The sequence below is a fragment of the Prionailurus viverrinus genome, chromosome C2, assembly GCF_022837055.1.
Source record: "Prionailurus viverrinus isolate Anna chromosome C2, UM_Priviv_1.0, whole genome shotgun sequence".
Taxonomy (NCBI): Eukaryota; Metazoa; Chordata; class Mammalia; order Carnivora; family Felidae; genus Prionailurus; species Prionailurus viverrinus.
The window spans coordinates 49,878,152-49,900,036 of record NC_062569.1 but is presented as its reverse complement, the minus strand read 5'-3'; the positions used below and the strand labels follow the sequence as shown (position 1 = coordinate 49,900,036).

Sequence of the window (21,885 nt, the reverse complement as noted above, 5' to 3'; positions counted from 1 at the left end):
GATCATGACCTGAGCTGAGATCATGACCTGAGCCGAAGTCAATGCTTAACCGACTGAGCCACCCGCGCGCCCCGATGAGCAAACATTTCTAATAAATTTTAACTCAATAAATGAGTGATGTCTTGCAATACAATTTGTATGTGACGCTGGATGTCACATGATCACAACTGAGCCAATGGTTCTTAAAATTTACTTTGATATAGAAGTGCTTTGAATTACAGGCATGTTTCCGGAATGAATTATGCTCAAAAAACCAAGGTTTATATATTTTTATATTTACCATATCTAAAAGCATTTTTAAACATCTTTGCTTTTTACTGAAAATACTTCCTGCTTTTCTTAAAGGTATCAATCCTAGGGGCACCTGGGTGGCTCAGTCGGTTGAGTGTCAGACTTCGGCTCAGGTCATGAACTCGCCGTTTGTAAGTTCGAGCCCTGTGCTGACAGCTCAGAGCCTGGAGCCTGCTTCTGATTCTGTGTCTCCCTCTCTCTCTGCCCCCACCCCTGCTTGCACTCTGTGTCTCTCTCTCTGTCTCAAAAATAAACAGTAAACAAAATTAAAAAAAAGGTGTCATCCTAGAATTTCTGTTTTCTTTGTTGGTGGTGTCCTGCTATAGTTTTCTGATTGTCCTATAGTTTGACATTGGCAGTTTTAGTCATGAATCTACAGATGAAATGGCAAAAATGAATAAATGTAGAATGATGATAAAAGATACTAATCATAAAGCAAACTGAGGAGTATTTAAACTTTGTGGATGTTTATCGGTGCCTCTGATACATGCATCCTCTCTGCATGCTTGTATGGCTTCTTTCATTTCTTATGGCTGCCTTATTTCTTATTGAGTTTTTGGAATGTGGGGGTCTTTGAGTGGAGTTGATTACAACTTCTTTCTCAAGTTACATTTATCTTGTAGAAATATATTTATTGATATGGCTAGAGTAAGTTACTAAGTAAGAAAAGTAGACTACAAAACAGTAGGATCTGATTTGTGTTTTAAAAAAAGAAAATAGGCCACAGTGTCCATGGCAGCTGTCTCTGGGTGGTGAGTGATATCACTATGTATGTTTTTTGAGCTTTTCTATGTGTTTAAAGCTCTAAAAATGGATAAAAACAGTTAAAGATAAATGCATTTATACAGCATTTCCTATAACTTTACCATCCACCAAAAAAAAAAAAATTATTAACCTTGTTCTGGAGGCAGAATCTGAAGCCAGTTTTTTTTTTTTTTTTTTCCTCAACGTTTTTATTTATTTTTGGGACAGAGAGAGACAGAGCATGAACGGGGGAGGGGCAGAGAGAGAGGGAGACACAGAATCGGAAACAGGCTCCAGGCTCCGAGCCATTAGCCCAGAGCCCGATGCGGGGCTCGAACTCACGGACCGCGAGATCGTGACCTGGCTGAAGTCGGACGCTTAACCGACTGCGCCACCCAGGCGCCCCTGAAGCCAGTTTTAATAACAGTTACTTCCCTATACAATGTTTCTTAGTCATTGTAAGTTATTAATTTTGTGAATCATTGCAAGGATTGGGGATCTGTATGTTCTACTAAAGAGTTCTAAATGTAACATATACATTCCATAAACCTCTTAGGAGGTGGAGTGAGCATTTTCTAAGTCCCAAAAGAAAGTTGAATCAGTTTTTAAAAAAATTTTTTTTAATGTTTATTTATTTTTGAGACAGAGAGAGACAGAGCATGAACAGGGGAGGGTCAGAGAGAGAGGGAGACACAGAATCTGAAACAGGCTCTGGGCTCCGAGCTGTCAGCACAGAGCCCGATGCAGGGTTGAACCCACGGACCGCGAGATCATGACCTGGGCTGAAGTCAGACGCTCAACCGACTGAGCCAACCAGGCGCCCCAAGTTGAATCAGTTTTTAAACATCTTTTGTTTTTGCTTGAAAATCGACCAAACAATTTCAAATTGAGTACATGGTGCAGTGAAGTACATCTCTGATGTGATCTAAATTGTTATTTTTTGAAAAATCAATGAAAGTATATTTTAGTAGATATTTTCACATATTGTGTTCACAAAAATGGGACCATGAAACACTCAAGAGATCCTTGATTTGAGACTCCTGAGGCTGGGTTTCCTGCCAGCTTTATCTAACAGCTATGCTATTCTACAAATTATTCATCCTTTCTGGGCTTCAGATTTTTTTTCTGGCTTCAACATGAGAGGTTTATCTTAGCTGATTTCTAAGGTTTCTTTCAGTTGCTTCCCCTTGGTGAGCACTTGCTTCCCCTTGGTGAGCACTTGGCCCTGGGATCTTTTAAATCTGATCTAAACCAAGATTGAGTTCGTTGCACAACTCTCTCTTTCTCTGCCCTAGCCCTACTAACTCCATTATCTCCATCTCCATCATCTCTAGATTTTGAAATGATTTGCTCTGATTCTAGAGGCCAGAGTGAGCCCTTTCTTCCTTCAGTCTTCAACAAGTAGGAATCCAGGAAATGGGGCATATAAGGAAGGCATCGTTAATGTTTACTAAGGGCCTGCAGTGTGCATTGCCCGGGTCAGGCACCCAGAGGCAGCTTACAATCTTCTATCCTTCAGCAGCAAGCAGATGCCGGGAGAGGTAAGATGTGTAAGCAATTAACCAAAGTAAGGAGGCTTACAGCCTGGAAGCCGTAGGGTTCAACTACTTAGTCTTTCGTGCTCTAGTTCAACCGTATATATTCTCTGAGCCTCTTCTTCCTAAAAACACCCACCCAGAAGAGTTTCTTCAAGGAGAGATAATATACGTGAAGAATGATTTTTAGCTTTGGATGCACTTTGAAATCACCTGTGGAGTGATACCTAAGTCCCACCCCTAGAGATTCTGATATAATTGGTCTAGGGTGTGGCCTGGGATCTGGGATTCTAAGTTTTCCCAAGAGATTGATTCTAATGTGTAGTCAAGGTTGAGACCCCATGATGTCAATAAAGCCTTATCACAGGAACTGTGATAAGGTACTCAATAACTGGTACTTAGTAACTGGTGCAGCCACTCTGGAAAACAGTGTGGAGTTTCCTCAAAAATTTAAAAGCAGCATTACCCTACAGCCCAGCAATTGCACTACTAGGAAGTTATCCAAAGGATACAGCAGTGCTGATTCGAAGGGGCACATGCACCCCTATGTTTATAGCAGCGCTATCAACAATAGCCAAATTATGGAAAGAGCCCAAATGTCCATCAACTGATGAGTGGATAAAGAAGATGTGGTAGATATATACAATGGAATACTACTCGGTGATGAAAAGGAATGAAATCTTGCCATCTGCAACAACATGGAATGAACTGGAGGGTATTATGCTAAATTAAATAAGCCAGTCAGAAAAAGACAGATATCATGATTTCACTCATATGTGGAATTTGAGAAACTGAACAGACAACAATAGGGGAAGGGGAGGGAAGTGACGGAAAAATAAGATAAAAACAGAGAAGGAGGCAAACCATAAGAGACTCTTAAATACAGAGAACAAACTGAGGGTTGATGGGGGTGGGGAAAATGGGTGATGGGCATTGAGGAGGGCACTTGTTGGGATGAACACTGGGTGTTATATGTAAGTGATGAATCACTGGAATCTACTCCTGAAGCCAAGACTATACTATGTTAGCTAACTTGAAAATTAAAAAAATTTTTTTTTTTGGTACATAGTAGGTACTCAATAACTGGTAGCTAGGATTAAGGCAGTTCAGTGCCTGAGAGAGTTTCAGGTAAATTGGAGGGGGAGATCCTGGGGGTATTTCAGGGAGGCAGTGGTTTTTTTAACCAGCCCTTAAAGAAAAGGGCAATGGTTATAGTGTGAATAAAAAGATCAAGTTGGAAAGGTGGGTCCGTAGAGGACTGGTGATCAAATATCTCTATTACATACATCTGTGGGAATTTGTATTTCTGTCCTCAAAGAGTTGAAGGTCTCAGTCCTCACTGAATGTATCTGAGGATGTTACCTGTATTCATTATATATTGCTGTATGATAAATTACCCAAATCTTAGTGTCTTAAGGCAACAATAATTATTAGCTTTCATTGTTATTGTGGGTCAGAAATATAGATGGGGTGCAGAGGAGATGGCTTGTCTCTGTACCTCTGTCTCTGGGGCTTCATCTAGAATACTTGAAGGCTGGGGTTAGAATGGTCAATAGATTCATTGATGTTGGCTGTTGGCTGAGGGCCTAGCTGGTGCTGTCAGTTGGAACACTCATATCTGGGCTTCCTTACAACATGGTGCCTTGGTTCTCAGGGTGAACATTTTGAGAGCCAAGGCAGAAGCTGTATCCTTTTTATGATGTAGTTTTGGAACCAATTACACAGCATCAATTACAGCTGAGTTTGCTAGAAATGAATCACTGAATGCAGGCCATATTCAAAGGAAGGCGAATTAGATTCTACCATTTGAAGAGAGGGAGAAATGTACAAGAATTTATAGGACATATTTAAAAACCACCAAAAAATTAATTTAAAAAAATAAAAAAAAATTTAAACCACTGCATTACATAACAGTCTAGTTCTTTATAGCCTGTTATGGCTAGAATCTTGGGTTTGGAATCTGAAGATATGATTTCAAATCCCACCGCCACCTTTTCCTAGCAGCATGGGTGAACCACTTACGCTAACACCCTCTTCTTTCCTTCTTTCATCTGGTTAAGAGGACGCCAAGTGAGAGTCAGGTATGTGCATGTGTTTTGCTAACTATATACAAATGCACATTGTTCTTTCACCTTCAGATGCCTCTAAACTAACTTGGATTGAGAACGAATAGGGCAAAAGAATGACACAGGAAACCACAAAATCAAGTGAGTAAGGAAAAATGAGCATCAATACAGACAGGGTTCTCTTTAATTCCATGTACCTCAAAATATTTCTAATATGAATAAACAATACATTTTTTTAAGAAAATGGGTACTACTGATAATCCCAAAAGTTATTTCCAGTTCTTTCAAAATGGTATTATTAAAATATAGATGTCTTTGGGGGCACCTGGGTGGCTTAGTTGGTTAAGCATCTGACTCTTGATTTAGGCTCAGGTCAAGATCTCACTGTTCGTGGGTTCGAGCCATGCCTCAGGCTCTGTGCTGATGGTGCAGAGTTTGCTTAGGATCCTGTCTCTCCCCCTCTCTCTTTGTCCCTCCCCTGTTTGTGCTCTCTCTCTCAAAATAAATAAATTTAAATAAAATTTCATGTATGTATTTGTATATATACATACATATGTAAATACATAGGAAAAGAACTGGAATGATACACACCAAACAAAGGTGTTCATTCCAAGAGAGGGATGTGGAATGAGGGAAGCGGGGTTTTTTAAATTTTGAAAAATTTTTGGTGAATTTGTGTTGACATTAAAAAATTAATAAATGTATACAAACACATTATTTATATAACTAAAGTATTTAATGCTTATTTTGAGAGAGTGAGCATGTGAGTGGAGGAGGGGCAAAGAGAGAGAGCAAGAGAGAATCCCAAGCAGGCTCCACACTATCAGCACAGAGCCCGATGTGGGCTCTCACACAAATCATGAGATCATGACCTGAGCTGAAATCAAAAGTCAGACGGTTAACCAACTGTGCTACCCAGGCACCCCTAAAAATAGTTTTTAAGAGGAGAGCTCTTTGTAGTATTCACTTGGATTGGAGGAGGACATTGTCTCCAATAATCAGTTGTTTTCTGTCATATTTTACAATGGGATCCACAGATGGTTTTAACTTGGAGTGGTGGGACTCATCTTCAGCCTGAGGGAGTAGGGGCGGCAGGCAGCCAGACTTAGCCAGGTGGGGATAAGGCAGGAAGTAGGCGTTGAGGCATGGAGCCAGAAGAAAGGTAGGATAGGTAGGAGTCAGATAAGATTGCTGTTAGAGAGGGTTAAGAATGGGCCTTTGAGCCAAGGAGAAGTTTTAGGGACTTTCACCAGTTGTTCCATTGATGAATAGACAAAGCTCTGATGATTTATTTTTTTCACTGGGTGGCTGACTTCATCCTGGAGTATCTTTACAAAACTCTAGATTGTTCTACTAGGACAGATAACAAATTGTTTCCCACCTGTGGGTTTTCCTTCATGCCAGCCCTGCTTGGTGTTACTGGCCTTATTCCGTGACCAGAAAAGAAGCTGGAATTCTGAAAAGTTGCTTTAGCCAAATCCTGTGAACAAAGGGGGCCTTGTTCAGGGTTATGCACATCAGCTTTTGGAGGAGTTTAATTCATCAGCTCAAATCTCTGCTTTTCAAGCCCTTGCTCTAGTTAGCATTGTGTTTCTCTGTGGAGGGGAAAGCCTCACGTGGGGGCAGGCAACACTGCTTGTTCACCCTGCTTGAGGCCTGCACCCAGCTCTACTTACACCAGTAAGTTCAGTGTGGGTTGATCCAGACTTAATGGTACTGAATGGACCACCAGTGAATCCAAAAGGAGGCAGGCTTTGTTACTGTGTTTAGCTTATCCATTGCTCCATGGACACTGTTAATTTCTAAGATTTCTGTGGATTAATTGCATAGTCTACCAGAGTGGTACTGACACAAAATTCACCAACTGGTAATGACAGTCACCCTCCTGTTACTCACCTCCCTCCTGCAGATGAAATTTCCCGAGACGTTACCAGCACTGGCTGGGTTGAGTCCTGGTCAAATATGGGCAAGGCCTAGAGCCCATAAACTAGTCCTGAAACTTATTCCCGAATGGTAGATTTTTTTCCCCTTGAGACAGCAATAACTTTGCGTCCTGAAAAGTGCTATTTGAAAAAGCTACCGTTTTCGTGCATTAAATGATGTTCTACCCTCTGGGAAGGCTTGTGGGAAATTTCTCAGGACGTACAGGACTCTGCTTCCATGTGTGGAGAAGTTGTGTGCTGCATGGGTTGCCTCATAATGCTGGGTAACTGATGCATTGTGTTACTGGGGTGAGCGTGTGGCTGCCATTTTCTTCATTTTTGTCTCATTCTGTTTCCCTTGACAGCAATTTGGTTTTGATGCTGTGCCAGAAATCTTCTGACAATGAGCTACTGGAACTTGGAGAAAAGAAACTGTGTGCAGTACCGCAGGCATTTTCTGGTGGACAACAGTGTGTTTCACGGTGAGCTGCCTTTTATGTTTATGGAGTTGGATCTTTTATTTTGTTTCCGACAGCACTTTTATTCTAGCACTCTGGATGCAAATATGGCGTCATTGTTGGGTTGAATCAAGAGCTTGAGTTAACTTGTTGATGGATGATTTGCCTGAGAAGCCCCAGTGGACTTACTCCCTACAGGTGTAAGCAATGTGCCCATCTCAATAACCATAATGCTGTTATCATTTTTTTCTTTACAGATTAGTTTATATCAGTGCCTTTCCTCTTTTATGCTGCCAACTCCAGTAATACCTCTTTCTGATGTTTGAAATTCTGGGAGGCTAGACACATAGTAAGTGTTCAGTTAACATATGTGGATCACCAGTCCGTGCTCCTTACCAGCGTGGTGTGTGTCACACTCTCAGGCCACCTATAAAAATAGAACGGAGCCATTCACAGCACTTGCCTATGAGGATCAGGATTACTGCAGCCACAAATCAGAGAGTAATCAATATTAGTCATTTTCCTGGCAAACTAAGATGAATTGCCTTTACCCTGCTGGTGCGTTTGTTTTGTGATATATAGTCAGGGATAAGCTCTGTCAATCCTGCTATCAGGATACCCTTGAGGGAAATTTATTTAAGAGTCAAAGATTTCCATGTTGCCAGTATTTTGGGAGTAATCTTCATCAAAAGCCAGGGGCATCGTAGAGGGTAGAGAGAAATTTCCCAGGGATCAGAATGCTGTTTGTATAACATCCTGTAATCTAGGCTGCCTTCAATTTACCAAGTTGAGTTTTTCTTCCCCTACTTGATGACAGACTTATGCTTTTTTATTGCTTTCAGTTTAAGATAAACTTAGCTTACTTACTTCAGAAGTTATTAAAGTACTTCGGAGGTTACAATGCTTGTTTCACATTTATTATGCTACCTTACTATAGGACTTAACGAGGTAAGTAGTACTTTATCTTACATGTCAAGAAAGAGATGAAATGACTGGCCCAAGTTGATCTAGTTAATTATTAGTAAGGTCAGAAGTAAAATTCCTGCCTCCACCTTTCCAGACCAGCTCTCCCGGCCTTGCAGTGGTGAATGCAGGGCCCTTAGCAAAGGAGACAGGGGAGCTGTGACCTTATACCGTGACTGGGACACTGAGTTCTGCTTTGTTTTTCTGTGACCTTCATCTAAGGGTTCTGTTCACTGCTTCAGCATTTGCTGTGGGGTATTTTCTGTCACAATTTTCTTACTGGTAATAAAAAAAAAAAGAATAAATGTGATAACTGAAGCAACACAAGAGTTAGAAGAACTAGCTTTATTTTTTCAAGTTTTATTTTGTGCCCGATTAGACAAAGTTTGGAGTTAGATGCCGCCAGATAGTATTTTAGAATGCCCTTGTCCAGAGATCTCAAAGGCTATAACAATTTAAAACAATTTCTATGTATTTTTATAGTTGTATTACCACTTCGTGTATTACTGTATTGCAGATACTTGCTGAGGGCTTGATGAACATGATCATACTTAATTCTTCGGACAACTTTGTAATAATTATTATTCATCCCATTTTATAACTAGGAAACAGGCTTGGGGAAAATTGTGAAGTGGTGATCTTTCAAACTCTGATCTTTCTAACTCCAAAACACGATTATTTCTTTTCTTCCAGGCTGCAGTCTCCATTTCAGTAGAGAAATTAGCACTCAGAGGCTTAAGTTCCATTCAGCAGTATCTGCTCTGCTATTAACTAGCACTGTGATGATCTGGGGCAAATGATATAATCCTTCAAGATCTCCCTTCTGTCCCCTGTGGAATGAACATGCTGGTCTTGATTTTGAGTTTCTTTCTAGTTCTAATATTTGGGATTCTACTGAAGTATTTCTGAGAATAAAAAAAATTGCTGTATTTTGTGAGCTACCTTTCCCACTAAACATGAGATACACAAGGGGGCAGTAGAATACTTAAAATAAGAATTGGTTCCTTATATTTAAGAATTCCTCTTTTGAAAGGATTTAGGGATCTTAGATCTACCCAAGATTAAAAGGATTAAGGCCAGTTAGAATTATGATTCTATTCATTTATAATAAAGCAGTAGCTTTAAGTGTTTCTGATAGTGTAAAGTATCATTTTGGATTTCTCTGCGTGAGGATATTTATCAGGAAAGAATGATGCCGCTACTCTTCCTCTTTACCTCTGTGAACATGAATATCTGTTAAGACATGAACTTCTTTAACTTAATGGAGAGTTGTGAGGAGCTTTTGTATATTTTAAGCCAAGGGACCACTAATGATAGTATCTTTGTAGAGGATTTCAGAACATCTCTGAGAGAAGAGAAATGGCAGGACATGTTGAGTCAGAAATACCAGATTTCTTTTGGAAGGGGCTTCTGGAATATGGGATGAGTAGTTGGATGCTTTTTGCTTAATAGCTTGGCTTCACATGGTCTATGTTGATAGTTCTCCTCACATAACCAAATCATTCAAAACAAAAGGAAACAAAATCTCTTCCATTATAAACAGAAAAGAACCACTTCCTCTGCAAGATACTCGACTTCTAGACTGTATAGACTTGGCTGTGCAAATTGTGCTGGCCAGACACTTTACATACAGATTTACATGGTGGTCAGGAGAAAAGAGCTCCATTAGAATGAGAACTATATGAGCTACAATGCTCAACAAAAGTAAAAATAAAAAATGTAACATTTGTATACTGCTTCACAGTTCATAAAGCATATTCATAGTCTCATTTTCTGAGTATGGAGGTAGTATGTTCTCATTGGAAACAATTTGGAAGGTTACCTACAATCCCACCGCCCAAAGAGAAACACTGTTAATAGTCTGTTTCTGTCCAGTGTTTTATCTTCTCTTTTCTCTGCAACAATCCTGATGGTAGGAATGAATATCTGGAAAAGTTAGGAAATGGTGTATATTGGGTGACAAAAATGACCTGGTTGAACTGACAGAATTCTATGTTCAGTGATGAGAGGGGTCCTGATAGGAATTATAAAAAGCTGTTTTTGTATTTCTCACTCATCTGTCCTTTGCCCAGATTTCAAGGGAATCTATTGAATCTAAAGGGTTTGTATACCTATTAAAGATGCCCCAGTAGCTGAGGTTTTTCTGTACTTGGCTTTTATGCACCTGATGTTTGAAATAGAAAAAAAAACAAAACAAAACTTGGCAAAGGATGATTTGTGTAATATGAATCTTATTTCTTTCTAATTTAAAAAATTAAAAAAAATTAATTTAAAAAATTAAAAATTAAAAAAAAAATTTTAACGTTTATTTTTGAGACAGAGAGAGACAGAGCATGAACGGGGGAGGGTCAGAGAGAGGGAGACACAGAATCTGAAACAGGCTCCAGGCTCTGAGCTGTCAGCACAGAGCCTGACGCGGGGCTCCAACTCACGGACCGCGAGATCACGACCCGAGCCGAAGTCGGACGTCTAACTGAGCCACCCAGGCTCCCCTAAAAAAAATTTTAATTTAAAAAATTAAAAAAAAATTTTAATTCTTGAGAGAGACACAGCATGAGTGGGGGGTGGGGGGTGAGCAGACTGAGAGAGGGACACAGAATCCAAAGCCGGCTCCAGGCTCTGAGCTGTCAGCACAGAGCCCGATGTGGGGCTCCAACGCACCAGCCGCGAGATATGACCTGAGCCAAAGTCAGATGCTCAACTGATGGAGCTGCCCAGGCATCCCTGTATGAATCTGATTTTAATAGGTTCTAGTTTCATGAATTATTCTTATTTGAAAATTACACTCTCAGCTGTTTCTCTTGGTTGCAACGAATTATAGCTTTTTTTTTTTTTTTTTTTTTTCCTGACCTGGGACAGATTCTTAAACCAATAATCAGTGTATTTGCAATTAATATATATAATTTTTATGCACATAAGTTTTTTCCCACACATTTGAGTTCCTTAATAGAATAAATTTAGAGGTGACTTAACTTTTGTTTTCATGAACTGCTAATTATAATTGTGATGTTGGAAAGAATTATTAATTGCTTTCATTTTAGTTATGTTGTCACCCCAAGTTATAATGAATGAAGTTTATTTCTGTTGCTATCATGTTTTATGAATGTTTCTGAATGATCATCACAAATCTAGAGTAGAAAGGTTGTTTTTTTTAAGTTTCTTTATTTCTGAGAGAGAAAGAGAGAGAGAGAGAGAGAGTGCGCATGAGCGGGGGAGGAGCAGAGAGAGGGAGACACAGAATCCAAAGCAGGCTCCAGGCTCTGAGCTGTCAGCACAGAGCCTGATGTGGGGCTCAAACTCGCGAACTGTGAGATCATGACCTGAACCGAAGTCAGATGCTCAACCCACGGAGCCACCCAGGTGCCCCTAGAGTAGGAAGGTTTTAAACCGAATTATGAGTCATCTTCCTACCTAGATAAAGTGAAGAATAGTTCTCTTATTAAATGTGGAATATGTCTTTTCAAAAATTGCTCTCTATATACTTTTAATTTGCCTCAAGAAACCTTCTAATACAACTAATTAATTTAATGAATTAATTTTATCTATTATTAATTTTATCATTAATTTAATGTTTATCTAACCTCCCTTCCTGGCCAGAGGCCTACTCAGTAAATTTAGAAACTTAACTACCAGTTTATGAAAGAAAGTAAGCTGGGATGGGATCCTGGAGATTAGCTCTGTTTCCAGTTTCACTACCAACTTGTGTTGCATTTGTCACCTAGGGGATCCTCACTTTCTCTCTCTTTCTAAAATGAGGGTTTTGCCAGATTCCAAAGTTCCCTCTAGCAGTAATGCTTGAGGTCTGTGTAGTCAGACATCAGAAAGTGTGTATGGTGAATGAGAGCATCCTATAGGCCAGGATGTGGGAAGGAAAGTCTGGCAAGATACTGATTAAGAGGAGGTAAGAATCTCTTTTGACTGCTAACTCTGTAGTTAGCTTTGTACTGGCAGAAACTTACATTTCCCTTCAGGGAGAATGGATGTGTGTGCATGTGTGTGTGTGCACGTGCTGGGCTCACGAGTTCCTCCTAACCATGGAGAGACCAGTACTTAGGACAGATAAGCAAGCTTTCAGGACAGACATCATTATATTAAAAAAAAAAGAGTGGAGAAGTTCCCTCCCCCTACACTGGCATTCCATCTTTTCTGGAAAAAGAAGGAAGAATGCCAGATCCTACCTGCTGTATATGAAAGGAGAATGAAATTATGCAGAAGTGAATTAGGGTTCTCATTAATTAGGCCATTTTATTAACAAGTTATGACTTCAGCAGCCTGCCTGCTTTAGGGAAGTGGGGACATCACTAGATTTTATATTAGTGTCATTACTGAGCTAAAGCCTAGCTTTTCCATCCGAGGATTGTATAAACATGTTCTAGGTCCGGAAAATACCAGTGCACATAGAATTACTATTAATGCAGTGACAGTCAAGATTTTGTGAGCATCATTAAAATCGAAAGTATTATCTCTTGGAGGCACCTGGCTGGCTCCGTTTGTAGAGCATGTGACTCTTGATCTTGGGGTCATGAGTTTGAGTCCCACGTTGGGCACAGAGATTACTTAAAAAAAGAAGTATTGTCTCTTGGAGACTTACACTGCATGCAAAAAATATCAAACACAAGTTGAGAGAAAGGGTGGGAATAAACGAAGATTGGCCCAATGGGAGAAAATGTATTGAGTTCTAAATTTTATAAATTGCAATAGAAGTAGTTCTGGAAGTAGATCTTCTTTAGCCCTCTCCTCAAGTCTTCCCTTCCCCTCCCTCACCCCCTGTCCCCAAAGGATCTGCCATTATGGCAGAAAGCATCGAATGAAGCATTCTTTCAGGTGTATGATGTTCTGGTGCACCTTGCAAATATGCCAGAGGCAGTGAAGGCTTAGGCAAAGGCAGGCATGGCCTGCCTTATAGGGGCCTTGCATAGGGTCATGGCACCCTGTAGGGCCAGCCCTCCAGCTGGGTCACTTTGGGTGAGTTGTTCCCTGTGGGATAGACTTTCCATGCCAGCAAAATGCTGTGATTTAGGACAAATGACTTCTAAATGTCTAAGTGCTTGGTTTAAAAAGATTTTTTTAAAATGTTTATTTATTTTTGAAAGAGAGGCAGACTGCAAGCGGGGGAGGGGCAGGGAGAGAGGGAGACACAGAATCCAAAGCAGGCTCCAGGCTCTGGGCTGTCAGCACAGAGCCCAACGCGGGGCTTGAACCCATGAACTGTGAGCTGATGACCTGAGCCGAAGTCAGATGCTTAACCAACTGAGCCACCCAGGCGCCCCAGTGCTTGGTTTTTTTAAAAAAAAAAGTATTTTATTTTTGGGGCACCTGGGTGGCTCAGTCGATTAAGCATCTGACTAGTTTTGGCTCAGGTCATGATCTCATGAGCCCTGCATTGGGCTCTGTTCTGAGAGCGAGAGCTTGCTTGGGATTCTCTCTCTCCATCTCTCTTTGCCCCTCCCCCACTCATGTCATCTCTGTCTCTCTCAAAAATAAATAAACTTAAAAATTTCTGTTTTATTTTATTTTTAACCTCTCCTCATCCCACTTTCAAACAGAGGTTAATTGGAGAATTTGCTGTGAATTAACTGACCAAATTGATTTATGCACTTTCCTCCTTCTGTGGTCTGAGACAGATCACAGCCAGCCTTACAAAAGTGGATACTTATATATTAGTTATAACACAAAGGAAATAACCTTTAATATGAGCTGGTATGAAACAGACTTACTCTATAGCTTTTTGGAAACGTGATGTTTCTTCATTTCCTAGACTTATAAAAAATTCTCAATGAAAGCCTCAATGAAATGCTATTTATTTTATATTTTAAAATTGCAAGTTAATTTCTTTTTTTATCTTCCTCCATGATGGGCATTTCATCTGTAGCTGGTTTATTGAGTATTCTAAAGTTAGTGTAGCATTTACAAGAAATTATTTAATCTTTCCCCAATTAATGTTTTTAAAAGTACTCTTTGCAACATCTTGGGCAGGTTCTATTACTTTCTTGGCTATTTTTTGATTACCGAGGGTTTGATCTAATTTAAAACATTCATCTCAAACTCCTTTTTTTTAATTTTTATTTTTTTCAACGTTTTTTATTTATTTTTGGGACAGAGAGAGACAGAGCATGAACGGGGGAGGGGCAGAGAGAGAGGGAGACACAGAATCGGAAACAGGCTCCAGGTTCCGAGCCATCAGCCCAGAGCCTGACGCGGGGCTCGAACTCCCGGACCGCGAGATCGTGACCTGGCTGAAGTCGGGCGCTTAACCACCTGCGCCATCCAGGCGCCCCTAATCTCAAACTCCTTTAAGCCGCATCTCCTCCCTGACTCCCAGCACAGGCTTGAGCTGCCTGTTGGGGGCTGATGGTGGAGGTTCATGTGGCTCTGCTGTACTTCTCCCCCTTGAAGAGGAATTCGGACTTTCCTCCTCAGGTTTTGGTACAAGGAAGAGAGATGGGGAAGCAAAGTTCTTCAAGCCCACACCTGGGCACCTGTTTGTATGTCCATGGTGGCGAGGTGATCAAGACCTGCTCTGGGTCCATCTTCCGTGGACGTTTAATTTCACTTGGCCCCTCACCAGGGACTCTTCAGAGAGGGCCTGCTGTCTCCCTCCAGCCCCCCTCATTCTCTGTTCCTAATTGCTTCTGGCTGAGGCATGGCTTCCCTTCCCCTGAGGACACTTGGGCAGCTGTCCGGCCCTACTTGTCTCTTATCTCCATGTTTCTTCATGAGGAGTTGTGTGCAGACTGCTGTGGGCTTTGGAGGATGGGAAGGGGTATACAGCCGCTGTCTGCTCTTCCCAGCCTTACTGCCTGTTGTCTGTTTTGTCTGTTCTCACACTGTTATAGGGGTGAGTCCCACAAGCCTGAAGAAACCTCTGAAACATTCTTTTCTGGCTCTTCCCCTTCTTGTGTCTGGCAGCGAGGGGTGCTTCCTCTGATTTCACTCTTCAGAGTGCTGTCCTGCCCTTCAGGCTCTAGGCTGTACACATAATAGGGGATCAGGTTATGTGACTTTGATTGGGTGGAATCCTATCCCCCTAACCCCTGACAGTTTCCTCTGACCCCTCCAGAGCCACTCTGATTCTTGTCCACACCAGCTCGAATTAGGGTGACTTCATTTCCCCAAAGGTACTGGTAGTTTTCATTGTGCTTGCTTTGCTCAAGTTTATGTAGCTGGATTGATCAGAACCAAGCAGTGATCTAGATTTACAAAAATCCACGCTGAGATGTCTCAGCCTCTTTTCCCCATTTGGGAATCTAATGGGGAGATTTTCCTGGGTAACCGAGTCCACAGTGACCTCTTTCTTGTCAGGCTTTCTATGTCGAGGCCACTCACATTCTGTAATGACAGGGGATGAAAAGATCTGAGTCGAGTGCAAAATGGCAAACTGAAGGTCTGGATATTTGGGAAGCCTAGGTTGGTGAGAAGTAACAATGTTCAGTCTTTGAAGCGTTAGCTTCAGCTGCTAGGAGCCACAAGCCTGTTGCAGTTAAGTGAGATCCGTGGCGGGCCTTTCCTGTTGGACCTTCGAGTTCCTTCTCTTAAACCATGGCCATTGGCTGTCCAGCCAAGCAGAAAGGCCCGTGATTGTTTTACTCCTTTATGCTTGGGAGTACCAATTTTCTGATTACTAAATTAGAAAGAAGAAATAACATGTCTAATAAACAGTCACCGTTTCCTTCAGATTTGCAGACTTCTCACATTGTAAATGGTTGCTCATGAGAATTATTTCCCCTTAGACCTGTGTTACAAATTTAAGCCTTTGTTCTTTAAGCTGCATTTCCATAATTATAATTAATTTTCCCCTGCTCTCTCATTTTCCCAATTGTCTTTTCCTCCTCTGTGCCTAATGTATGCACAGAGATTGATGGGAGGATGGAATGTCTTTCCGTGAGTAGATTCAGGGTTGTTTCAGGGCAACGTAATTATTTAATTTAGTTGCACAAAAGATCCAGGTTTTTTTTTTTCTCTTGGACCACAGTAATAATTATTAGTGATTGCATTTGTAGTCACAATACCTTTCTATTTTGCAGCTATCAAAACAGAGGTTAAAAATTGCAGTCTGGGGGGGGGGGGGCGCCTGGGTGGCGCAGTCGGTTAAGCGTCCGACTTCAGCCAGGTCACGATCTCGCGGTCCGGGAGTTCGAGCCCCGCGTCAGGCTCTGGGCTGATGGCTCAGAGCCTGGAGCCTGTTTCCGATTCTGTGTCTCCCTCTCTCTCTGCCCCTCCCCCGTTCAAGCTCTGTCTCTCTCTGTCCCAAAAATAAATAAACGTTGAAAAAAATTAAAAAAAAAAATTGCAGTCTGGGGACACCTGGGTGGCTCAGTCAGTTGAGCGGGCAACTCTTGATTTCAACTCAGGTCATGTTCGCAGGGTCATGGGATCAAGCCCCACATCAGGTTCCGTGCTGAACTTGGAGCCTGCTTGAGATTTTCTCTGTCTCTGTCTCTGTCTCTCTCTCTGCCCCTCTGCCATGCTCTCTTGCTCACTCTAAAATAATAAAATAAATAAAAAATTGTAGTTTGTTCTTTTGTATTGTGTAAATGAAAAGTCATCCCAATAGACCTTTGATACTTTATGTATTACCTTAGGACTCATTTCGCTCAGCAAGCATGTCTGAGGTTATTACAAGTGCAAACTCTTGGTGTCAAAGGATATTCAGATCTCATATTTAAGGCTCGTGGCCTAGTGTGGAGTGGTTTCACCCTTCCACAGCTTCAGCTCCCGTCCACATGCTGGTAACTCCCAACGGTGCACCCTGGTTTAGACTGCCCTTCGGTGCTCCATACCCAGAGATCCACCCTCTCAGCTGACACTCTGCTGATGCCGTCCGGGCCCTCAGACTCACGTCTGCGGCAGAACTCCACCGTCCCGCTGGTACCAGTTGGCCTCGCCAGCCTCAACTTGCTCTTCCCCTCCTTCATTATGCCCTGGCTGTGTGGACTTTTGCATTCCATGCTCACAAAACTCACTCCTTCACTTGTCCAGCTTTCAACTCCTCCTTCAGATCCCAGAGTAAAGGCCCTTTCTGCAGAGAAGCCTTTTCTCACTTCCCAGACTAGGTCAGGCTCCTGTTTTAGGCTCTCCTGTCGCCCTGCACTGCTGACTCACTGTGTTATCCCTGTGGTAATACAATAGTTTCATGAAAACCAGTTTAATTTCTGTCTGCCCCATTCCTTCTAAGTTCCAGGAGAATAGAGACTTTTCTGACTTCTATCTCTGGTACGTTGTACAGTACGTCGCATACATTATAGTAGGTGTTCAGTAAAATACTGCGGAGTGAATTCACTCAAGAGGGGAGTTAAGAACCACCTACTGTTTCATTATTTTTGCACTCTGAGCTAAGCTTTTAATCTTTGTGCTGTGGAATGCATCAGTTCTCTGGCTGCAGACCCTCTTCTTTCCTTCACTCATGCTTTTTCCTTAGAAAACAAAGCAATACCCATAAACCATTCCTTCCTGAGACTGAGAAGGAAAAGGCCACTTCTGAGAATCCGAGTGTGCTTTAGAAGAGATTATTACAGATGTGTAATGGCTTGAAGTGGAAAAGGACAAACCCATTTCTTTAAAAGAATTTTAGACTTTTTGAATTCATTTAAGACTACCCTCCAGAATTTCCATGTTGGTCATATGTGTGTTTATTTTATTCAACTCTGAATATGGAGGTTTCACTCATTAAAATAACACTATCAGCAAAACCTGTTTAATTGCGGTATTTTGCATACTGTTAAAATTCTCTGCTTCTTGTGTCTAAAAAATGTTCATTCCACAGAAGTGAGTGTTGTCTGTGGGCTAATTCTTACCCCAGAGAGCATAGAACAGACCTGCACCAAAACAAAAGCACCAGTTTTCTCTGTAAAAGAGGAGGATAGGAGGCCTGGGGGTACATGAGAAGAATAATCAAACAGAACAGGATTTCTTTAAAACTTTAGCAGATGCACTTTATTTCAGATTTACAAACAAGAAGAATGGTCAGCACCTAGGTCTTTCATCTAAGAATCTCAAGCAATATAACAGTATAATTCTGACTACCAAGTAGCAAAGTCACTCAGAAATAACACTGACCTGAGTAAGATAAATGCAGAGTTTGTGAAAACATTTTTTGTCCAATTTTGTTTTGCCTATTTTATAACTGGGTCAGAATATGTGACAGTGTTCTTAGACTTTTTCATATTTAACTATAAAAGATGGTGACTTATGTCCAATTAAAAGGGAGAACAGTGAACACATTTATTATTTAGTGTCTATTTTTATTCCTTTCCAACCTGAAATTGAACATCGATGCATATTCACAAATGACCATTCTTTGAAATTACACCAAGGTATTGTGCTTTTAAGCTAGCAGGAGCTTACTGCTAGATGTGGAGACTTGTATTAATTAACTCTTAAAGCCACTGGTTCCCAGCCTTGGCTGCACGTTGGAGTCACCTGGGGATATAAAACTGTTGTGTGTCCCACTCCGAGATTCTCATCTAATTGGTCTGGGGTGTGTCCAGGATGTGGGGGAATTTTTAGAACTCCCTGGGAGATGCCAATGGGCAGCCAATTAGATTCTGGTGGATTGAAAACCCCGGACTTAAGGTGGCAGATACAGAGCTATAGAATTCATGAATTTGAGAATGGTTATTTTCTATGATAGCCTGTATTGTACTAAATCATAAAAGTACGGGAAGAGGGGACATCTAGTAAGAAGGATATGGACACAAATAGTGTGAATATTGAGGAAGAGGGAAAATGTAGAAGGGTCATTTATGCTTGGGATTTTGTGGATGCTGGTTTCCTTAAAACATTTTTTTTTCCATTTTATTTTTCTGGTGATAGCAATGCAGCCTCACTGTAAAAACAAGTTGGAGAGTATAGAAAAGATCAAAGAAACAGAAAACAGTAATCTCAGTATGTGTTTTATTTATTTATTTAAAGCAAGCTCTACGTCCAATGTAGGGCTTGAACTTAAAATCCTGAGATCAAGAGCTGCACGCTGTACCAAGTGAGCCAGCCAGCCGCCCCTCAGTATGTGTTTTAAGTCTCTTCTTTCTTAAAATGATTGAAAAACCAAAGATTAAGTAGCAATTCTCAACTCTGGTTATACATTAGAATCTAAAAAATATTGATGCTTGGGGTCTAGTTCAGTCCAGTAAAATAATCTCTTGGGTGTGGGACCCAGATATCTTAATTCACTGATTCCTTATATCTACATTTTTATCTAGGTATATATCTATACCTCTATATCTCTATATATTTATCTTTAAGTGAGTTTGATGCACTAGGAGGGGTGAGAATCAGTAGACTAAAGTTGTATTTTGTTTTTTAAAGTTTATTTATTTTGAGAGAGTGCACGCAAATGCAGGAGGGGCAGAGAGAAAGGTGTCACAGACTATGAGTCTGGAGTTCTCTCTTATCCAGCAAGAGAGCGGATGCAGAATTGAATATGAGAGAGGCTAATGTCCCGGAGGAGACAAGAGCCCTGAACAGGAGCTTCCTCTCCATATTTTGTTGAGCTCACAAGACATTATCCTCGTGAAAACAAGATCTTATACACGTGATGAACATGGAGAAAACAAGTTATTACCCACGTGGAGAACATGAAGAAAATAGGATCTTACACACATGAACATGGAGAAAACAATCAGATAGTAATCATTAACTTGGGTAGGTAAGAAGCAAAGGGTCTGGGAGGAAAGTGGAGTTTGTGATCAAGGTACATTGGTGTCAGCTGGGAAGCAATTTCTTGCAGGTGGTATAACAAGTTACTCATGATCCCATTATAATATCTCGCTAGCTAACCTCGAGTGCATTCATCCTGTGGTGGTGTCTTTCTGCCCTAAGATTTTCTTCTTACCCATTTATGTAAGTAGAACCTATTTCCCCACATAAAGGGAGAAAGAGAGAATCCCAAGCAGGTTCCACACTGTCAGCCCAGAGCCTGATGTGGGCTTGAACCCATTAACCCTGAAATCATGACCTGAACCAAAACCAGGAGTTGAATGCTTAACATATTGAGCCACCCAGGTACCCCGAGGACTAAAGTTGTTGATTGACTGAAACATTGATTGGTAATGATAGTAAGCTAAATCAGGTATTAGTTTACTGATATAATTCAGTATGTAATTTTTCTTTATTCTGGGCAAAAGGGATGCTTGAAAATCTTGATTTTTATGCAGAGGCGTTGTGGGGGGGGGCAAGTGATATGCTCACCTTCATATTTTCTTTCCTAACAGACTTCATATTTTTTTACGTTTATTTATTTTTGAGAGAGAGGGGAGGGGGGGGAGAGAGAGAGGGAGGAGAGAGGGGGGGAGAGAGAGAGAGAGCGTGAGTATGAGTGGGGAAGGGGCAGAGAGAAGACGGCAGAGGATCCGAAGTGGGGTTTTTGCTGTTAGCACGGAGCCCAATGCGGGGCTTGAACTGACAAACCATGAGGTCATGACCTGAGCTAAAGTTGGACACTTAACCAACTGAACCACCCAGGTACCCTTACTTCTTACTCTTTTTTAATATCATATTTTCTTAGTGTCCTGTGATTTGTGTTTATAGCCAATATATCTGTTACATGATACAAAAATGAACCTTTGAGCGTTAACTGATCTCACAATGTTATCCATGGCCTCCTGATGATGAACAGAAATACTTTGGGAAGGTTCCTAAGAAGAATAGGTAACAAAGAACATATAAATAGTATTTTGTTGTGATTAATCCATAATGGTTACTACCCAGTTCACAGCAGGATAATTTAAGAATTGATAGAGAAATAAAAATGAAACACAGGAATTAGAGGGAACAATGCCATCATTTGGAATACATCAGATGTAATCCTGCATATCATTAGAATTGTTTGCCTATCTACCTTGGTAAAGGGGGTACCTAGAGACTTAGAGAAACACATACATTTTTTTGTAGATGGCGAACCTTGTCAGCCCTTGTAGACATCTGTTTCACCCCTAATCTGTCTTCGTGTGAGAAAACTAACGCTGAGGACCCCTGTGTTATTCCTAGAAGTTTCAGAGTGTGAATGAGAAATCTTGGATCACTTGTGTGCTTGCCTGATACCTCCTTCTTTGCACATGGGGTTGTATGGCGGACACAGCAATTTGGGGCTAGTGTTAAGATAACTAAATTTAGACCTAGTCAGGAGGAATCCATGGATTCTACATTTGAATAATCTTGGGGCACCATCAGGGAATTTGAGTTAATCCTGAATCAAATTGGTGATGGTGGTTGCTTTACCAGCATTCTCTCTCTTGAGTCTTTCAACAAGACAGTTTTACAGATGAGACTCAGAGAAGTAAACAGTTTGCTATCAGACCACATTGTTAGATTATGGTGTTCAAACCCAGGTTTGTCAGACTGTTAAATCCTGGGGTTTCTCTACTTTGATACAATGATGTGTTACACAAACTTTTTTCTTTTAAAGCAATTGAGGGTGTGGGTTTGCGTGTTTTAAAAAGGCTTCTAGATCTTTTAGGGGCTACTGAAGAACTCCACAGACACCAATGTGAGTTGCCTTTAAGCTGAGAAGAACACTTAGGGAACCAGTGCACGGGGGCTGAGAACTGGTATCAGCTGTAGTGGTCCTTGGGAACATGTTAGAAATGCAGACTCTGAGTTGCACCTGGTACCTACTGATTTGGAATCTGCATTTTAACATGATACCCAGGTGATTTGTATACACTGTAAAGTGTAAACACTCCTCTGAGATCCACTGGGCTTAGGTGTGAGCCCTTGAGCATATTCCTACCTCCAAGGAAGAATTGGGAGAGGAAGGGAGTTAGGGGGAAGAGAAGAACTGTTTCCCACCAAATGATACATTTGGATGGTGGAAACTTGTCTGTAAGGGATATAGTTAAAGACAGAGACCCCAAGTGGTATCCCAATGCTCAGATTTTCTTTTTAAAAAATTTTTTAAAAGCTTATTTGT

The 21,885-nt window shown here is 41.1% G+C and overlaps 1 protein-coding gene across 1 annotated transcript in view; it reads left to right on the top strand.

Annotated features, from left to right (window-relative positions):
- The first annotated feature begins 4,714 nt into the window (after positions 1–4,714).
- PLCH1 (phospholipase C eta 1) overlaps positions 4,715–21,885 on the top strand; it is a 191,200-nt gene continuing 174,029 nt past the window's right edge. Inside the window, exons 1-2 of the mRNA XM_047876576.1 lie at positions 4,715–4,777; positions 6,924–7,040. Of these exons, the coding sequence (XP_047732532.1) occupies positions 6,962–7,040 (79 nt within the window). The 5' untranslated portion in view covers positions 4,715–4,777; positions 6,924–6,961. The remainder of the gene's footprint in view (positions 4,778–6,923; positions 7,041–21,885) is intronic.